This window comes from Rhea americana, unplaced genomic scaffold, assembly GCF_003343005.1.
Source record: "Rhea americana isolate MKP2758 unplaced genomic scaffold, rheAme1 scaffold_69, whole genome shotgun sequence".
NCBI classification, from domain to species: Eukaryota; Metazoa; Chordata; class Aves; order Rheiformes; family Rheidae; genus Rhea; species Rhea americana.
In genome coordinates, this window is record NW_028186856.1 from 3,396,080 (window position 1) to 3,415,138 (window position 19,059).

The 19,059-nt window shown below is 42.0% G+C and overlaps 1 protein-coding gene across 2 annotated transcripts in view; it reads left to right on the top strand.

Moving 5' to 3' along the window:
- Positions 1–6,328, top strand: part of SCYL2 (SCY1 like pseudokinase 2) — a 34,461-nt gene extending 28,133 nt beyond the window's left edge. For both annotated transcript variants that reach the window (XM_085321387.1, XM_085321388.1), the window contains one exon: positions 275–6,328. In XM_085321387.1, the coding sequence (XP_085177513.1) occupies positions 275–919 (645 nt within the window). In that variant the 3' untranslated portion in view covers positions 920–6,328. The remainder of the gene's footprint in view (positions 1–274) is intronic.
- The last annotated feature ends 12,731 nt before the right edge of the window (positions 6,329–19,059 follow it).

Consider the following 19,059-nt stretch of genomic DNA (forward strand, 5'->3'; position numbering starts at 1 on the left):
AAACTGGGATGAGGCATGTAAGCAAATGGACATAGTAGTACTTGGTGTCTAGTAGCGACACTAAATTACAAAACAATTGAACTTCTAAGTAGTGAAGAACGAAAATAATATAATTGCTTGCATGTGCAGTTTCATTTAATGCCTAATTCAATGCAATAAATTCCAGTTTATGAAAAATCCATGCCACTTCTATATTAACTTCAAGAGCATTAATAAAGATTATTGCTAGTGTGTCTGTAGAGGAAAAAGTGTCTAACTACATTGTATTTTGCAGACAAAAGACTTGACAGATACCTTGATAGATAATATGTCATCTTTGACATCTATCAACAAAACTAAAGTTGCATCTTCAAACAGCTTCTCGTCTGTCCCTTCTATGGCTGTTGGAATGGGATTTTCATCACCTGTTGACAGCACAAAGAGAAATATAACGAATGGGCTAAATACTGGTATGGGTTTTCAAACTACTGGATTCTGTATGGGAAGTGGTCCCACCACTCAGAATTTCTTCGGTGGTCCAAGTACAACAGGAACAACCAAGATGAACATTGTACCAACTGCCAATATGCCAAATTACAGTCCCATGAGTGCTACATCTGCAATCTCTCCGCTGACACAACAAAGCAGACCCCCAGACATGTCTGCGTTAGACAATCTTTTTGGTCCTCAAAAACCCAAAGTCAGTATGAAACAGTTGGCTCAACAGAAGTCAAACCAGTGGGTTAATCAGTTTGTACCCCCACAAGGGTCCCCAAGTGCAAGTGGTACAGTCCTGGGACCTCAGATGAACATGATAGGACAGCCTGGCTTTGGTATACAGGGTAATCCTTTCTTTACTCCTCAGAACTTTGCACAACCAGCAAACACGATGACAAACAGCAGCTCAGCTAGCAATGACTTAAAAGATCTTTTTGGGTAAAATATCTTATTTTCTTCTTTCAAGGTTGGTGAAATTTGAATCATGGGTAAGCTGATTAACATCTTTTTTAATTACAGAAAGTATGACTTGGGGAAACTTTCCACTCAGCAAAATAAATAATTTTGCACTAGAAAAAGACTGCTCTTACATTGTCCTGGTAATACAGTGGAAAGCATAAGTACAAAATCATCTTATGTGATAATGATTTCACTTCTCTTTATCCAACTTCAGAGCATTGGAGGTAGGATGTATATATTCACTCAACAAAGAAGCTAAATATTTCAGAATTATTCAGAAATGTATTTAATCAACTCCTGCATTTATATGGAATTTCTTAAATTAAACAAAAATGTTTGGGGGTAATAATGCTAGTGAATACAATTTAGTGCTATCCTATGGATCTGTCTTTTCAGTGTCTGCTAAATTCAACTCTTGATGATTTTTGTAGCCTAAATTTGGCACAAACTGTCATTATGCCTTATGACAGTATGTGAAAAGTAAACTCATGCTTCATCAGATAGTTTTGTTAGCCCTGTTACATAGAAATACCTCTAATCTACAACTATGCAGTGGGCTAAGAAAATAAAATATTTTGACTTTCTTCTCCTATGAGGATTCCTATCAGGATTAATGTGGAAGTGGACTGCCACAAGATTCAGGAGGCATAAGAAATGATCTTAAAAGGCAGTACAAATTTGGGACAGAGAAACAACATTGCTCCAATGGACATCCTGGTTTACGTCCTGTTTTATAATGTCAGACCATAGTTGCCAGCCCCATGGCAAAAGCTCCATACCACTTAAGCAGGATTTTAAAATACTTCAAAATACTTGATCACATTTATTATGTATTTCTGTGTTTYGGCTAATTTGATACTGCTTCCTGCCAGTGTGTGTGGGGGGAGGAAGAGTAATTATGGAACCTCCTAGAAAAAATGTTCTCTATAAAGTTCAAATGCTAACTGCCCCAACTTGTTACAATTGGTTGAGTTACATATAAATATTTTGGATTACTTCATAGTCTTTGGCTCCATTAGGAAGATGGAAAAAGATTGCCTAGTAGAAGTGTTACACATGGTTGTGTGAAAAAGCATATTGCCATTAATTGCCTTGATTAGAATAAATTATTACTTTTTAATTTTGTTTTAACTCAAGTCCTGATGAAGGATAGATGAATATGAAGTGATTTCCAAATACGTATTTGTAAGCTGTATAATATGGTAAATACACAGATTTTTCAAATCCTTTTTATTGTATTATTCCAAATTTAATAAAGCTCTCAGAAAACCAAGCAGTAGTTTCTTCTACTTCCCAGAAGGTAGATGTTCAGCTTGCCCATGATGGAATCTCTGCTCTGTCCGATATTACAATTAGGTTTTAACTTTTTCTTTCCTAGGAATTTCAGGAACTTTCTTACATGCTATTTTGAAGATTATAGCTGGCTATTTTGAGAAGGAAAGAACTAGTTACCTTTTTTATGGAAAGCCTATGTACTTTATTTTTCAAAGCCTTTCACTGAAGAAATTGTTCTTTTATTTGCTGCTTAAGAAACCAAAGGGCCTTATGCTGTAAATGTGACTTGTATTTTGTTATATTTCCACAGTTCTCAGCAGTAATAGCATTAAGCATATTTCTCAAATAATTGTTAGTGCRTTATAGCTCTGACCTTAGTCATATTATTTTAAAATACATGGGACCAGTGAAATTGTGGTTTAGAGAACAATGCCTAATACCTTGTGATGCTTATGTGCTGTTAGCATTCATGGTAAATGTTGTAGGTTATGTTAAAATATCTACATAACTTAAATACAATACTAGAACTGTTAAAATGTTGTTTAAGTTCACCTACAGTTACTGGTACTCTACACTCTGAATCACACACAGTCTTCTTTTTATGTCAGTTTTTGAAAACTACATTTTTCTAGAGTAACATAAGGCAAAACTTTGAATTGCTTGAATCTGTGTTCCTCTAAATTATTTGGAAAATGAGGTTATATTAAAATGACATCTCTTAGGACTTGACCCTGCATTATATTAACATATCCATAGAGAAAGAAGGTTTAATGTCCAATGCCCCTGGGGTTTCAGTCCCTGATGTCCCTGGACTAGGCGTATTCGGAGTTGGATTTGGATTTAACTTATTGGAGGGAAAGTTAACTACAAAATTTTTRTCACATTTTATATTCCAGATCTCTTAAATTATGGGGTTTTGGAGTATGTGCTTTTGGCATGGGCTATTTGAGAATACAGAGTATTTTGTAAAAACAAAACCAAAAAATCCTGTAGGTTCAAATTAAGAGGGGCTCTTCTGTGCAGTGGTAATGTGTTGGAATAAGATCTTTATCTGACTCAACTAATATGAAATGTTTTGTATTTTGTATTTCAGAACATGATTTTGATTTCTGCTGCTTGCAGCAATTTTCAGAATGGGCAGAGTAGAAGAATAATAACAAAGAAAATTGAAAAGAGTGCTCATGGAAATGATAGGAATCTTTTCCAGTTATTTAAAAATAAAATTTGAAAAATAATTTCAGTTAAAATCAGGGAGCCAAATCCATCTTCCTTGTAGATGCTTCATGCTTCGGGAGTCAGGAAACTGTGTATGTGTTAACTTCTTTAATTATTTCTGCTTAGCTTAAAGGGAAGAGGAGTTACAAGAGGTAACTCACCAAGGCCATGTGCCTCTTGGCTCCTGCTATAATAGCTTTTCTTTAGGAGACCTTGTCCAGTTGATCTCTCCACTTGCGAATTGTCATGCTGAGGCTCTGCAAGGGCCTGGAAGATTCGCACTGTGGCCAGAGTAAATACCACTGTTGGAGAGCAACAGTTGTACTTCAGATCCAGTGGGAGGAATGAGYGGGAGGAAGGGACAATATTATGGAATAGGGGCATGCCAGGGGCCTTCCAGGTCTGGACTGGACTGGAAAGCAGCGTTACATCTAGACTGTTCTTTATCTTTTTCCTTGCTGAATGTTGAAGCAGAGAGGATTATTTAGCCCTAATGCAACACAGAATGGACAACAYGAGTGGGAAGTTGATATCTGATCTACAGAATTGCAAATTCTTTCCCTGAAAAACTAAATATAAAATAAATATTATAATGCCCAGAACAATATTATAAATTACACTAAATCTCTGCTTTTTTTTTTCTTCAACCTAATTTAAAAGAAAAATGTAGAAACCTGGTAGGTTGTATCATTACCTTATGTCCCCCACTGCCATGTGCACCCATATTATATTGAGCAGATCTTCACTAGCACTGTAGAACTGAGAGCAGGTTTTGGGCCTAAGTGCAGTCTACTTGATTGACTTTATGTTAGTTTGTAAAGGAGAAATAAAAAGGAGGAGGGAGTAAGTTCTTAATTTTTAACTGATTTAGCTAAAATATGTTTAGGGGAAGAAATGCAAAGAAGAAGAAATGAAAAGAAGAGAGATGGAAATAGCTGCACACCTTAAATATAAGCTAGCCAAAGTTGTCCTTTGGCTAACCTGGTGTATAACCTAAATGAATGCTTTTGTACCAAGTTGGTAGATTTTTCCATATTAGAATTGTTGGTTCATTTTTTTTTTAAAGTATGAAAGTCTCCAAAGCATTTTTTAATGATTTTAGAAAATAAAMTAATCCTCTGAATGGACAGACTTGTATTAAAGAGGCTTGAAAAACTTCCTCTGCCAGGGCTAATTGAGAGGGTCTTGGAAACAACTACTTGCCRATCAGTTTAGAAGCGCCTGGGCCTTCTCTCAAGGGGAGAGAAGTAGGGAGTGAAATGGCAAGTGTCGTTTCAAGGACGGGCGAGGAAGCAGATGTTTCCATTCCTTTTCATGCAAGTCTTGTGAGTAAGGCACAGAAGAGCCTATGGAAAAGTCCAAAGGCTTTTCAAAGTCCCTGCTAATGTAGGAGGCAGCACCAGAGGAGCCTTTGGAAAGGTAAAGGAGTCCACCAATAATTTGAGGGGGAGGAGAGAAATTTTTGCTGGGAAATTRGATAGGATTCCCTAGTTTGTTTTAATGAATATACTGTATCTTTCTCCCTCAGCTGTAATGTGAATCAAATAGAAAKGCCTTACAGGAGTGCTGTGGCCTTAAAAGTCTGCCCAAATGTTGAGTTCCCCCRAATAAAAAGCAGAAATTTTTGATGTATAGGTGTGCAACATTTCAAGCCTTATTTAAAACTTTCCTTTTAAGTTTTGTCGTCTTAGTAACACCTTTTCCATCTGTTTCACGAGTACCCCGCTAGCCTTTAAAGCAAGAAAAATGTGTATTTTAATTTTTGTATTGTAACTTCTGTTGTATAGGGGTCAATAACTAGGAAGGTAAGCGTGCACTTAGATTACAGGGTAATACTTGGTTACGTTGCACCATGAGAGCAAACATCAATTGTGAAGTTAAATTTGAGTCGAATTCGGCAGGGCTTTTGTACAGACAATGAATCGTGTGATCCTTTTGTTATGTGCTCTAAATTCGTATGGTTACTGTGCCCACTTCTTCGTGATTTGAGCAGAAAAGGAAGGGTTTTTTTAAAAAAACAAATTTAAGAACACTGGATCTCATTGCAGATGAATTGTTTGGACTTCAGAATGACTTTTTTTTTATTGATTAGGAGTTTTTATTGGGGGTGGGGTGGGATATCGCTGTTTTGTGCCATTTCAAATGACAGAAATGTCCGAGGAGGGCAGCCAGCTTGTGTTGTATATGTGACCCTTTTTTGGTCTTTGCTAAAATGAGAGATATGCTGCATTTTATATACTCGTTGTGAACTTTTATTGTGAAATACTTGTGAGGAAGCCGATCTGGAGAATTTCAGATGAGTTAGCTAATTTTCAAGTGAGGTCCTGCTTTGTATRTATCTTTCCATTAGGTTTTGACTGCTGTACAAGGAATTACACAAGGCACTAAAAYCTCGGATTCATGCATCAAATGCCCTTGGCTACCAGGCCTCCCACTTAAATCAACACAACGGAAAAGCCCCTGAAGTTGTGGTGTCTTTCAGGTCTCTGAAACGGTTCTGGCTGCTGTACAGATTTCTGAGATGAAGTTGTAAATCAAAACTGCTTTAATGTGTTATAGTGAACTCAGGCCTTGTGCAAAATACTTGTTTATTTGTCTAATCGTACAGTCTCTGTACTAGTGGCAGTTTTATGTTTAGATCGTAAAACATTAATATTCTCATGAGGCGTGTAAAATGATGTTATTATAGTGTCAGCTGTGATTCATGATCAGAACCGTCATAGCATGGCATTAGTGTATCTCTGGTTTGTTGGACAGCTCTTCAGAAACAAATTTATTCTTGTATCAACTTTTAGATCAGTTACTTCAAAAATATGTAAAAGCTACAGTGACCGTTTCAAGGAATTCATATCACTTTGTACTGTGAATGAGGTTGCCTATGGAAATAAATGAACTTTTCATATTTTTATGTTGAAAGATATTTTTATTTTAAATTTCCATAAAATTAATGAATAGTAACTTATGTGGAAGACTTGCATATGATTTTATATTTTATTTGAAATATAGTTTAAGCTACAGCAAATTCGTTTTGAGTTTATTTCTTCCAGCTGTTGCTGTCCAGACATCTGTAAAACGGGGGTACATGTTGCTGTCATGCAAAGAGTAAAATTCCTGGGGAAAAACTGAGTCACTAGATGACTCTAAAATCAATATTTACCTTTTCTGAAGGTACACTAAGCCTGTATAAGAATTTGGGATTCTGACCTCAAAAGGGTCTGATAAGGTAGATGCTGATTTGTTAACTGCAAAATTTACCCCAAAACTTATAAACCAGGAATGTGGTTAAACTCCTACCCATGGACAAACTTGTGACCAGTTAAATAARTTCTTTTATAGATACTGAATAAATGTATTTACTGTGTATTTTAGGCATGAATTTTAAAACTAGAGACTTTTTTAAAATAATCTTTTATCCGCTGTAGCGTATCTGCCTCTGAACTGTATCACTATAGCACTAATGTATTGTATTACTGCAAATTATGGCAGCTGTAGACATGGAGCAAACAGTCGTGAACTTGGAAGCAACAGAGATTTARTGGTCTGTCTGTATCTACTTATGTATTCTGATGCTTTTCTGGTTAGGTTTTTTTTGCTTGTGCCTTAATCATCATCTGGCCTTTTTAACAGCATTTGTTAAAATGCAGTGKAGAGTAATGATTTGCAGAAGGTTTAAAAGAGTAGGTTTTCCACTGTTCTGSAGTAATTAGTCATTAAAATCAAGAATAATTAAAGGAGAAGCTTCCTTTGAAACACCTCGCAACATTAATGGTAACTTTTTCATCTTTGACCTGACAGCCTAGGGCTTTGGCAGTGGGAAGTAGCTGTGCCTAGCTGCGGCACAGCCGGGAGTCGTTCTTGTGKGTCCCTGTGTCTCCTCAACGCTGGCTTAAGGGCCTGGTACATGAGAATGAAGAACAAGAGTAAAACTTTGAAGAGCTTCCTTTCCAACAGGCGTCGTAAGAACCAGGCCCTACTAGAAGAAATGACTGACTGAATTTCCTTACAGAAATACTTGGATACTTAAAATGAGACAGGAGGTTTCTGCCCCGCCATGCTGATAAAAGTAGATGCCTACCTACAGCTGCAAAGCGGCAGCTGCTTTGCTGAAGTGACCTCAGTTAAGTGCCAACAAGTCCAAGTGGTAGAGAAACAATCAGATAATCTGTACGCAGAACAATAAATTTTTATTTAAACAATCTATCCTAACACCGCACTAGATAGATTTTTTTTTTTTTGTAAGATTTACTAAAAATAATTATCTTACAAAATGAGAGACAGGAATRTTGGAAAAAATCAAAAAATAAAATGACGCTACATGTGTCATTTTTACTTTTATTGCTAAACAGAGATCTTAAATGAAGTCTTCTCCCCAAAGACTTCGTGCTACGAGTACTGGCTTTACTTGGTTACAAAATAGAAACAATCTAAATAAAAAAGTGAAAATATAATTTATAATATTTGGAATGCATGACACACTTCAGTGGCTTGGGATAGTTCCTGATGTGGCAGCTATGCTCCATACTTTGGTCGGTTGTATAAAACTAGCTATAAATATTTTTTGTGTGTATTTGTGACTAGATAGATACTAAATTCCGTTTCTGCAATTCAAGTGATTTGAATATGAAGCACTACTACATTTTCATCGTTATCGCATGTTGGGTGAAATGATTGATCACTCTGGTTTTTATCATTTAACTTGGCAAGCAGGAGACTGTTTAAAATTAATATTTTTTTTTTTTGCAGTTTGATTCTGCGTCTGTGCTTGGTTGCCTAAACAATTGAGTCTTACTGCTCGACAGCCGTGGCAGGAAACCGATTTGCCGTGAAATCTCGCCTTCGCATTGTATTCAGTGCAAATCGGACAAGTGCAATGCGAGCGCTTTGGCGGGTTAAACAAGCGCCATAATTATTCCTTATGAACATTAGCTGGCTGCTGCTTAGGAGGTCRTTCTCTGAGGCTGTCCTTTTTATCACATCAATGGTACAAACCCTTGATTTTCTTCCCAGTGGAGMGATTAAATAATTGACATTATGAGCTCATTGCCGGGTATAGGATTTCTTTGGTCAGAATTTTTCTTAGGACTCTGTTCCTGTAACGTTTTCAGGCCCTTTCTGGTGCAAACATCTCTGCTCTGGCTTTTCTTTCCTAGCAGCAAAAATCAGAAGGCTGTGGCAAAATTTTTTTTTTTTTTTTGACACTACTCAGGAAGAGAATTATGGATTTAAGGGAGCGGCTTCCCTAGCCTTGTGCCTGCTGCTCTCGCGCTGCAGCCTGGGCAGCGGCAGGGAACCTGAGCCGCCGCCGCACGCCGCAGACCGGCATCTTCGCTCGAGCGAGACGCCAGCCTGCGGAAAGGAGGCGGCTGAAGCTCGGACACGCGTCTCTCCCTTCTGCAGCCCTTCCTACGGGGCAGCGCGAGACTGAAGGAGAGACGGTAAGAGCGGCGTGAAACGGCGCCCGCCGCCAGCCTGCCCTGACCAAATTTCTAAATCGCGGGTGTCTCGCGAAAGAGCTCAACTGGTTCTGACAACTCCTGCTGATGAAGAGCAGCTGCCGGAGCTCAGATTTAATTTAACCGCAACGCGTTCGTTGGAATTTTTCGTCCCTGCACGTTTCGTGCTGTTCGCAATGATTTCTTTAGCAGAGCGAACGCTTGCGATCAGCACATTGAATAAATTGCCCCTTTTCTTCTTCCTGTGYTCCTGTGGCAGACATTTCCTGGTGAACGGTGGGTTAAGTGAATTCAGTATATAAAATATCATTTATTAGCGATTAGGTGCATAAAAAAAAACTTCATCAAACCTTTGTGTTTTAAAGCTCATTTCTTTGGACAAACATAGTAGTAGTAGTAGTAGTTATAAGCACAGTTCTGGACTGTGTATTAACGTGTCATGTCCTTCAAGATTTTGAAGCTGATAAACTGCATTCTTCTTGCCTTCTTTCTTGTTCATGCATCGTAAGGATGTATGAAGTGGTTTTGCTTTTTCAGTCTCCCTCAGTTTCTTAGCTTGAAGCGAACTAGTCTTTTTAAACGGATACTGATATTCTTTTGGCTCTTTCAGAAGAAGTTGCAGCTGGGTGCTAGGTGCGTAACCAGGGATTTCAGTGATTTCTCGCAAAAGCATGCTGTTTGAAATTTTGAATTTAACTGATAGACTGTAATAGATGACTGTATTTAGTCATTGACRTAGGCCACTAGCATTTCRAATACCGATTTTAAACACTTACTTGACTCAATGAAATAAAAAGTTGACTTACCATTTTAAGCTATGTTTCCCCATATGCTATAATCGATTCTGCAATGAGAAGGGGCGACATGAAAGTTATTCTGGAGTTTATTTTATTCTGAGATAAGTAAGCAGTGCCCGCATGAGCATGAGCACAACTCCCCTTTCTGAGGAAATTATAGCATGTACAGATTTAAAACCCCATTTTTTAAGGCTCAATCATCCTTCTCCTTCATTTTCTCTGAGCCCTTGGCAACTCTTGAACCTGTTGCCCACTTCCAACCCTTGTTTGATGAAAGTGAGATGAAAATATTGAAGGTACAAAGTTCCTACAAGCTGCATGGAAACCCTTGCTGGCTAGAGGCAGGAACCAACTTTGCACTCCAAGGGAAGGAAGGGCTGCAGAGTGAGATAACTCCTACTAGGCATCCAAGTGAGAGCCACAAGAAGGCAGGGTTTATAAATTCTGCTACTCACAGATCCACTTAATGTAGAAGAGAGACATCATGATGGTATATTTGAATTACCTGCATAATCTAAACCACTGAAGTTATAGGGTGAATTTCTCTGTCCTAGATAAAAATTTATAATAAAATATTCTCAGTAAGACATYTCAGAATTTTTTTATTTTAATACAATTCCTCCAATTTAGATCATTGTTTCAGGCTAACATGGCATTTAAACTTAGATCTTAACTTTCAAAATGATTTGCAATATATAATAAAACGACCATAAGGTGTCACTRTAACCCAAGCAACTGGGCTACCACACTATATTTTTAAATAAATTTCAGACATTACAGAAATGTTCTTACCCAGCTACAAGGTCTTCTTATAAYGCTTCATGAAAGTGAAAAAGGCCCTATTTTTAAATATCCTAGTGTACTTTCAAATGCACAGAAATCATCATAACACATCAGCTTTTTTCTTTTCTTTATCTCTGGCAAGTGTATAGTCACCCCCGCTTAGCTTTTAGACCTAATGATTTTTGGGAAAGCAATGAAGAGAGTAGCTTATATTTAGGRAGTTCATGCTTGATCTATTTACCTATATGAAATTAAAATATTTAAATAAAGTGTTTTCTAACATTAAAATGTCTGTAGAAATGAGTGCAAGTTATCTGCCTTTTGAAATGATATAGAAGATCTGTCCTTGTTTTTGAATAGATGTACTTCACATAGTAGCTGCCACACAGAAGTGCTTTAAAAAGCCTTCCCACCTACTGCCTAAGGTGTAAGAAATTACCATTGCATTAGTAATTTCCAGCATGGAAAACTATAAATAGGATTTCCTATTTCCATTATTGGTTTATTTCTTGTTAGTACCCCAAGATTCTCTATTTTTATTTCTTGGCCATATCAAATTTATTTGATATTGACTACTTGGCAGGAAGCAGAAGCAAGAAATTATAGATGAACTTTTTAATCCTTTGAAATTAATGCCATTTTTGTCATGGACATCAGGGAAAATTTTCATCTGAAATGCTGATTAGGGCTGACTCAACACAGAGCRTTTTGACACAGCAGGAAAGGACTCGATTCTCCTCTTGATTACTTTAAACTAGRTAGGAGRGGGRAGGGGGGTGTYATACAGATAGGGAAARCAACAAAACACAAGTTGGGCTGGGGGGCCTCCAAYGGGTGCATGCAGATGGGGATGTGYGTTCGGGACATGGCTATGGGCGAYCCCCGCACACCCTTCCYRGGAAACCTGCAGGCATGAYCACCTCTTTGAAATGCCTGTACACCAATGCACACAGCATGGGGAACAAACAGGAGGAGCTGGAGATCTGTGTGTGGTCACAGGGCCATGATCTCATTGCAGTCACGGAGACRTGGTGGGATAGCTCACATGACTGSRATGCTGCCATGGRTGGCTATGTGCTTTTTAGGAAAGACAGGCCRGGAGGGCSAGGTGGTGGAGTTGCTCTTTATGTGAGAGAGCAACTGGAMTGYATYGAGCTCTGCCTRGGGGTGGAGGAGGCAGTTGAGAGCTTATGGGTAAAGATMARASGGCAGGCYRRCAYRGGGGACACTGTTRTGGGTGTCTAGTACAGGCCACCTGACCAGGAAGAGAAAGYTGATGAGGCCTTCTGTAGACAGCTGGAGGTAGCCTCATGATCACAGGCCCTGGTTCTCATGGGGGACTTCAACCACTCTGACATCTCCTGGAGGGACTACACAGCAAGGCACAAACAGTCCAGGAGGCTCCTGCAATGCATTGATGATAACTTCTTGTCACAGACGGTGGAGGAGCCTACAAGGAAGGGTGTTCTGCTGGACCTTGTCCTTACCARCAGAGAGGGATTGGTTGGAGATGTGAAGGTTGGGGGTAACCTTGGCTGCAGTGACCACGAGATGGTGGAGTTCAGGATCCGGCAGGAAAGAAGTAAGGCAACAAGCAGGATTGCAACCCTGGACTTCAGGAGAGCGGACTTTGGGCTTTTCAGAGACCTAATTGGTGGAGTCTCATGGGGTTGAGGCCATAGAAGGAAGGGGGGGGTCCAGGAGAGCTGGCTAATATTCAAACATCACTTCCTCCAAGCTCAAGAGCAGTGCATCCCTATGAGCAAGAAGTGCAGCAAAAGGGGCAGGAGACCTGAATGGGTGAGCAAGKWGCTCYTGGCCAAAYTCARACAGAAGAAGAAAGTACACAGAATGTGGAAGAGGGGACAGGCTACCTGGGAGAATTAYAGGAAWGCAGTCAGAGYATGTAGAGAYGCKGCGAGGAAGGCTAAGGCCCAGCTGGAACTGGGTCTGGCAAGGGATGTMAAGGAMAACAGGAAGGGCTTCTTCAAATMCATCRGYAGCAAGAGGAGGATAAGGGAAAATGTGGGCYYMCTMCTGAAYGGGGCRRGGGCCCTGGTGACAAGGGATACAGAGAAGGCAGAATTACTGAATGCCTTCTTTGCTTCAGTCTTCACTGCTAAGGGCAGCCCTCAGGAATCCCAGAACCTGGACGTGAGGGAGAAAGTCCAGAGAAGGGAAGACTTTGGTTGAGGAGGATAAGATTCGAGACCTTCTGGGCAGGCTAGACATCCACAAATCCATGGGCCCTGATGCAATGCACCCATGGGTACTGAGGGAGCTGGTGGATGTTATTGCCAAGCCGCTCTCCATCATCTTTGAAMGGTCCTGGAGAACTRGAGAGGTGCCTGAGGACTGGAAGAAAGACAATGTCACTCCAGTCTTCAAGAAGGGCAAGAAGGAGGACCCAGGCAACAATAGGCCGGTCAGCCTCACCTCCATCCCTTGAAAGGTGATGGAACAGTTCATTCTGGATGTCATCTCCAGACATATGGAGGAAAAGAAGGTGATCAGGAGTAGCCARTATGCATTCACCAAGGGGAAATCCTGCTTGACCAATCTGATAACCTTCTCTGATGGAATGACTGGCTGGGTAGATGAGGGCAGAGCAGTGGACGTCGTGTACCTTGACTTCAGCAAGGCTTTTGACACTGTCTCCCATAACATCCTCCTGGAGAAGCTCAGGAAGTGTGGRTTAGATGAGTGGCTGGTGAGGTGGGTTGAAAACAGGCTGAAAGGCAGCGGTCAGAGGGTCGTCAACAGTGGCACGGAGTCTAGTTGGAGGCCTGTGGCTAGTGGTGTCCCCCAGGGCTCAGTACTGGGTCCCTTCCTGTTCAACTTCTTCATCAATGACCTGGATGAGGGGACAGGTCGCCTCACCAAATTTGCTGATAATACCAAGCTGGGAGGAATAGCTGATACACCAGATGGACCTGCTGCCCTTCAGAGAGATCTGGACAGGCTGGAGAGCTAGGCGGAGAAGAACCTCCTGAGGTTCAACAAGGGCAAGTGCAGAGTCCTTCACCTAGGGAGAAATAACTCTAGGCACCAGTACAGCCTGGGGGCTGACATTCTGGAGAGCAGCTCTGCAGAGAAGGATCTGGGAGTGCTGGTGGATGGCAGATTGACCATGAGCCAGCAAGGTGCCCTTGTGGCCAAGAAGGCCAATGGTCTCCTGGGGTGCATTGGGAAGAGTGTTGCCAGCAGGTGGAGGGAGGTGATCCTGCCCCTCTCCTCAGCCCTGGTGAGGCCACATCTCGAGTACTGCGTCCAGTTCTGGGCTCCCCAGTACAAGAGTGACATGGAGCTACTGGAGAGAGTCCAGCGTAGGGCTACAAAGACGATCAGAGGGCTGGAGCACCTGCCCTATGAGGAACAGCTGCGAGAGCTGGGCCTCTTCAGGCTGGGGAAGAGAAGACTGAGGGGGGATCTTATCAATGTGTACAAGTACCTGAAGGGAGGRTGTCAAGGGGATGGGGACAAACTCTTTTCAGTTGTCCCGTGTGACAGGACAAGAGGCAATGGGCAGAAATTGAAACACAGTAAGTTCCGCCTGAACATGAGAGGGAATTTCTTCCCTGTGAGAGTGACAGAGCACTGGCACAGGTTGCCCAGAGAGGTTGTGGAGTCTCCTTCTCTGGAGATATTCAAGGCCTGCCTGGACGCAACCTGTCTACCATGCTCTAAGTGACCCTGATGAGCAGAGAGGTTGGACTAGATGATCTCCGTAGGTGMCTTCCAACCTTACTGATTCTATGATTCTATGGCAAAATAGAAATTAGAATCCTAAAGTCTTTAAATCCATCTTCATATACGGCACAAAAGCGCAGACATTGTAAAGCCACAGATTTCAAAACCTAAAGGACCATTTTGATCGTAATCCAGACTCTTGCCTAGCACGGCATCCCAGGTCTCCCCCCGGCTGAATTCACACAGTATGAGTCTTTGGTGCGATACAACGACTTCTGGGGATGCCAACAGAAACGGGGTGTCTCGTACGCGAGGCACTGTGCAAAGGCATGGGTAGGAGTGGGAAAATCCCAAAGAATTTAAGCTCTAATGGAAAAATATACTTGTCATTTAAGYGGACCTCTGCACGTGTGAAGTGCTGGAAGAAAATCCTTTGAGAAGGTAATACTGTATCAGTGGAAACTCACCTAGGGAACCTGATCTTGACCTCTGAATCCTAAACTCATACCCCGACGCACGCTGGTAACGTTGTGTTTGCCGGGACCGCGCGGCTGACACAGGCTCCGACAAGCAGGCACTGCGGTGAAGTTAGCGATCTGAAAAACATCGTCCCTTAGCTTAGCCTTCAGACACTCAATGGCTGGTACTCGGTTACGCGCAGAGTTTTCAGCCACGCTTATGTTTTCACATGGCCATTTCTACAACAGAACAAGTTTGTGTTCTTTTCTGTGCATGACCATTTTCCCCTTGTTTATTTACTGTATCTGGGCTTGTTATTTCTCTTGGAACCATAACGGASGAAAGCGAGTCTCATACGAAACTCACAGCTGACAATTTTTCTTTGGAAATCGCTGGTTTCAGGGGAAAACCACGGCTGTTTAATTTTGCTTCAAGTGCCCTGCACCTGAGGAAGTAACACTATTAGTAAGAWTTATATAAGCGTATCTGTGCCCTCATCTCCCAGAGGAGAGCCATGTTACAACCCTTGTCTCCCGCTGTGGGTTTCTGGCTTATTTAGCGCTCTGTCTTCTGGGGTGCATTGAGCAGCGCAGCTTTGAATGACCTGAGCGCTCCCCAAAATTTCAGAAAGTAAGAGGGCAAAATAAATCCATTTAGAGAAGAATTTTYGTGATTTCTGAGCCAATCTGGTGATTTCTTGGGGCCTAGAGTGTGACTCTAGCTTTGTGTCCTACAGACACAAGCAATCCGAGGTCCTCCTGTCCCCTAAGAGATCGGAGATCATCTGTGCTCCCTAAGCACTTTTGAAGTGTTTAGCTGAATTCAAGCCTTTTAACTGGAGTAGAATTTTCCAGGACACTCTGTTGCTAAGTTTTATGAAAATAAGCAGCAGGGTAATACACGCTTGACAAGATGCCACCATATCTACGTAAGAGACAAGTTTTGCAAAGCTCTTGTCCATAGGAAAAGCTTTGTCAAAGTCGCACTGCTTTAGACATCAAAGTCTATTGAACCTATTGCCTGCATCTACAGGYAGATGAAACCAGCATTCATTACTTTTGTTCTTCACAAACTTCTTGGTTTACGATGTCATTTTCTGGCTAGGAATGCAAATTTTAGGAGTCCCATTTTCTGTTTTGCAACAACTTGAAGTTCTGAAACCTGCTGAGGAAAAAATTAATCCCATTTGGAGCAAAAAGTAGATTTAAAATTGAATTTAGAATTTTAAAACTTCCAAAGAAACTTAATTTTGAAATATTGAAATGTTTCATTATCATATAATTTTAAGAAATCTTAAGTTGGAGAGACAGTGCACCCAGGATTTTCTAGGCTTCGAGCTCTTGGTAAGACCTGAAAGACTAACTAACTTGGGAAGTCAAGAGTCGCATAAGGAGTAACTAACTTTACTGACGAATTCCTCCGAAAGAGTGACAAGAGAGCCCCAACAAAGAGCTCACTAGTACTAGGGATATTATCACATTGCCTGAACTGGAACAAAACTGGTTAAAAGTCAACTACGTTATTTTGCTCCGAGCATAACTGCTATACTCCCGTATAACCTGCTGCACTAGCACTTAGCTGAGCTTCCACTGGAGGACCCCAGCAGCCTCCGCTTAGTGCTCGGATTGAGCACACAGTATGAGGAAAAGCAGTTTTATTTYCATTTGGCAGAGACCCTGGAAGGTTAAACTGACTTTCCAGGGTCCTAGTGCCAGAGCACGAAYGACTGTGATGGTTAAATATTTATAAAGAGCTCAAACTTTTCTGTTTGACAAACATCAGAAGAAGCGGCTGCCTGCRGGGTTGCATCGGGATGCACAGTTAACAGGAGCACGCTGCTTAAACGACACCTGCGTGTGAACTGGGTAAGAAATCMAGTCTGTACTGAAATCAGTGACAAAATTTTCCCTTTGAACGTGGCAAAGAYTTCACCCCAACCATTATTTTGAGGAGTCAATGGCAGGAGAAGTATAAAAAAAATGTTTCTAGGAATTTCAATAAAAAAACACCTTAGCAAGGTAGGGAGGCTGTAGGTGTAYATTTACATGCGTATAAACCTGTAAAATAATTTTTATAGCTGAGTTATGTTTATTGCTATGTGACATTTTTACATTGCTGTGACATTTTTACGCCCAGGATTCCTAAGGGGTTGCTGCAGTCCTGAAATTAGCCATATGTGCAGAAATTAGTTATAAAAAGAATTTTTGGCATTAAAACTGTATCCAAGGCCAGTTAAAAAACTGTATTTATATTATCCCTTTTCTATARATTTATAAATTCCTTTTCTTTGCTGAAACTCAGAAGAGGCATGCAAAGGAAAAAGGAAAGATACTCAGCAGCCTGAAGAAGTCTGAGGTTTACTTAAACACCAACAGGTGATAAATACACGAAGTACCCAAAACTACGTAGAAGTTCCGGCATGTTGCAGTAAATTCAGACATCACAGCTATTCTCACGTTTTGTGCTATATGTCTTCAGTGTGCAGTCATCCTCAGAACAGCACAGCTCCTGTAYGGGCACTTGATGAACTTCCAAGTTTTCTTACAACTCATTTTGTCCTAGGGCACCCAAGGTAATGACAGTACGTGAGAACAGAGCACTGTCYGCCTGCATACTGGTTTTATGTCTATATTGGATCAAAATACAGTTTTATTACAGTTTGAATACAGCATTACTAGAGGCCTTTGAATAAATGCATCTGGTTTCAGCTATAGCTACAGGCTGAATGAGCCAGGACTAGTTTTAATTTTGCAAAATACTTTTTTGGAAGTGCTGGCCTTAATCATCTTGTGTCCTGGACTTAGAGATTCCAGCTTGCAATAAGCAAGAAGTTCACACTTTACAGTGTGTTTTAGGAAAGCAGGAGACATAGGAAGGAGAATTAGTGTGGAAAAATTTAATTTCTGCAGAAGAAAATTAAGGAATAGAGCTAAAATACAAAAAAAAAAAAAAAAAAAAAAAAAAAAAAAGAAAAGAAGTAGGGATAATGATAGCAGGGCCAGTAGGGCTGTCCTGTTAGGTCTTGTTAAGGAAGACAAGAGGTTTCCTTTGCTGATGCTCTAAAACACGTAGTGGGATTAATCACACAGGGGTTACCATCATCTCACCCAGTAATTCCTTGTAGGGAATTCTGTGGCTGGGGAATTCTGTGAACCTGAGCGAGAAGAAGGAAGAGAAGCAGTGCTGCCCTTGCCTTTTCTGCAGCCTCCCCACAGAAAAGGGGGGGGGTCCGTAATGCCTTTCTGCGAGCCTTGRGGAAAGGTCCAGTGAATCTGAAGCAGGGCCACAGCCACAGCACACCAGAAGTGCAGGTGGTGGTGGTGGGGGTTGCCAAGAGTGGAAAAGGACTGGGAGAGGGGAAACATGCTGCGAGAAGTGGGCAGTTCYGCTACTGAAGAGGTGGGAAATACTCACTCCTGGGAGCACCTCAGGGCCATGAGGGCAACTGCACCCTCCCAGGCGTTGTTTAAGATGTGTGAGAGGGCTGCTCCAAGGGTGCCCAACTGCAGGAAGGAGGGGCGTAGACTTTCCCRTTAAACGCAATGTAAAGAAGATGGAAAAAGCACTAACTTTGGAGCATTCTTTTGTCCTTTCTTGTGTCCTTTCTGCACTGCCCTGAAGCAGGACCCAGAAATCCAGATAAATTGAAGGCAGATTGAAAGCTTCTGTTCACCCAGCTGCCGGGACATGGGGATTGTGAACACCGCCTTCCCCTCTAAGCCTCCCTGGCTTTCAAGGTGAATTCCTCCTCGTGGTGGAATATGCACCATTTCCCATTTGGAGCTGGTTCCCATAGGGCTTCAGCTGTTCAGCTGCTAGAAGAGCATTCAGAAAACTATCCAAAATGTTGGCAAACATGCTTTTGCTTAAACTCTAGGACAAGCGTGCTTGTGAGTTGGGCCACTGCTGCTTTCCACAGTGGTGACCTCGCTGCTTTGTCTGTCYGTGTGTCCTGGTGGGCCAGAGCCATGGGGCCGTAGCAGGAAATCAGGAGGGCTTTCCTCCTCCTGCTCAGCTGCAGACACAACGGGATTCCCTTCCCGGCTGAGCAGTGTGGAGGGGGCGCAGCTGGCTGAGCGCCAGCTGGGCAGCTCCCAGGGGAGCAAGGCCTGCTGCCCTACGCCCTCCGTTCAGACACCTAAACTAGGAGCCTACAGGTGCCCTAGGGAAACTGGGCGGYGGGGGGGAAGACGAAGACAAAACGTCTCATCCGAACCGGGAGGGTCTCCTTCGCGGCCGGCCAGCGCGCAGGCTGCGCGGGCGCCCCGGGGGGCTGCACTTCCAGCCGCGGTTTTGCTGCGCGCTTGTCCTCCGCGCTCGGGAAGGCGCCTTGCAGCCGTGCCGTGCCRTGCCGTGCCGTGCCGWGCCGAGACGGGGGCTCGGTACAGGCGGCTTCTCCGCGCAGCACCGCGCCGCTGCGCCCGATCCGCGCGCCCGCCTGCCCCGGGGCC